Genomic DNA, 1,790 nt, shown 5'->3' on the forward strand with positions numbered 1-1,790 from the left:
AGAGAAGCTTTGAAAACGAGTTTTGTGACTGGCCAGGCTACTGTGTGAAACTTCTGTTTGTTTCTCCTTGATGAACCCTCCAACCCCCCCCCCCAACCCGGTTCACTCTACTTCCCTGTAAACCAACCACCCCACCCCACCCTCCCCTCCCCTCCCGCTTGCAGAGGCAATAAAGTCATTGTTTTTTCACATTCATGCATTCTTTATTAGTTCCTTACAGAGGTAGGGGGATAATTGCCAAGGTAGCCTGGGATGGGTGGGGGAGGAGGGATGGAAAAGGACACACTGCATTTTAAAACTTTAACTCTTATTGAAGGCCAGCCTTCTGATGCTTTGGCGATCATCTGGGGTGGAGTGACTGGGTGGACGGAGGCCCCCCCACCGTGTTCTTGGGCGTCTGGGTGAGGAGGCTATGGAACTTGGGGAGGAGGGCTGTTGGTTACACAGGGGCTGTAGCGGCGGTCTCTGCTCCTGCTGCCTTTCCTGCAGCTCAACCATACGCTGGAGCATATCACTTTGATGCTCCAGCAGACGGAGCATTGCCTCTTGCCGTCTGTCTGCAAGCTGACGCCACCTATCGTCTTCAGCCCGCCACTTGCTCTGTTCTTCCCGCGATTCAGCCCGCCACCTCTCCTCTCGTTCATATTGGGCTTTTCTCATCTCCGACATTGACTGCCTCCACGCATTCTGCTGTGCTCTATCAGCCTGGGCGGACATCTGCAGCTCCGTGAACATCTCGTCCCTCGTCTTACGTTTTCTCTTTCTAATGTTCACGAGCCTCTGCGAAGGAGAAACATTTGCAGCTGGCGGAGGAGAAGGGAGAGGTGGTTAAAAAAGACACATTTTAGGGAACAATGGGTACACTCTTTCATTACAAGGTCGCATATTTCGGCTTGCAGGCAGCCATCGTAGGCCACAGTGTTTTGGCTTTTTTAACCTTCTTAACATGCGGGAAAGGTTGCAAACAGCAGCGCATTTCCCATATCAAGGATGAATTGGGTTGTCCATTTAAAATGGGGTTTCAATGTAAAAGGAGGGGGCTGCGGTTTCCCGGTTAACATGCGGCACAAACACAAGTAAACCACCCCCCCCACACACACACACACACGATTCTCTGGGATGATCACTTCACCCCTCCCCCCCACCGCGTGGTTAACAGCGGGGAACATTTCTGGTCAGAAGAGCAGGAACGGGCGCCTCTGAATGTCCCCCTTAATAAAATCACCCCATTTCAACCAGGAGAGCTTTCTGGAGATGTCCCTGGAGGATTTCCGCTCCATCCCCATACACGTTAACAGACTTGCTTGCTTTTTTTTTGTAATGTTTACAAATATTTACAAAGTTACACTCACCAGAGGTCTCCTGTGTGCCCTGAGGGTCTTGGGTGAGTTCGGGGGTTACTGGTTCCAGGTCCAGGGTCACAAACATATCCTGGCTGTTGGGGAAACCAGTTTCTCCGCTTCCTTGCTGCTGTGAGCTACCTACAGTACCTCCATCGTCATCTTCCTCGTTCCCCGAACCGTCTTCCCTGTGTGTTTCTCCAGTGAGAGAGTCATAGCACACGGTTGGGGTAGTGGTGGCTGCACCCCCTAGGATCGCATGCAGCTCCGCATAGTAGTGGCAAGTTTGCGGCTCTGCCCCGGACCTTCCGTTTGCTTCTCTGGCTTTGCGGTAGGCTTGCCGTAGCTCCTTAATTTTCACGTGGCACTGCTGTGTGTCCCTGTTATGGCCTCGGTCCTTCATGGCCTTGGAGATCTTTTCTAATACTTTTCCATTTCTTTTACTGCTAC

General features: G+C 51.9%; 1 protein-coding gene across 1 annotated transcript; it reads right to left on the minus strand.

Moving 5' to 3' along the window:
• Positions 1 to 293: 293 nt before the first annotated feature.
• LOC128830581 (mediator of RNA polymerase II transcription subunit 15-like) lies at positions 294 to 1,570 on the minus strand. Its single transcript, XM_054016445.1, has 2 exons — positions 1,353 to 1,570; positions 294 to 803 (listed from the first exon to the last, which is right to left on the minus strand). Exons 1-2 carry the CDS (start codon positions 1,426 to 1,428, stop codon positions 301 to 303), a joined length of 579 nt encoding a protein of 192 aa, XP_053872420.1. The 5' UTR covers positions 1,429 to 1,570; the 3' UTR covers positions 294 to 300.
• Positions 1,571 to 1,790: the final 220 nt, after the last annotated feature.

This window comes from Malaclemys terrapin, chromosome 1 (assembly GCF_027887155.1).
Source record: "Malaclemys terrapin pileata isolate rMalTer1 chromosome 1, rMalTer1.hap1, whole genome shotgun sequence".
Classification (NCBI taxonomy): domain Eukaryota; kingdom Metazoa; phylum Chordata; order Testudines; family Emydidae; genus Malaclemys; species Malaclemys terrapin.

Bases quoted from the DNA above. Each gene is read 5' to 3' on its own strand.
- LOC128830581 (XM_054016445.1), bottom strand. From the start codon at position 1,428: ATGTTTGTGACCCTGGACCTGGAACCAGTAACCCCCGAACTCACCCAA. The intron at 804-1,352 runs GTGAGTGTAACT...CTCCTCCGCCAG, and splicing joins GGGCACACAGGAGACCTCTG to CTGCAAATGTTTCTCCTTCG.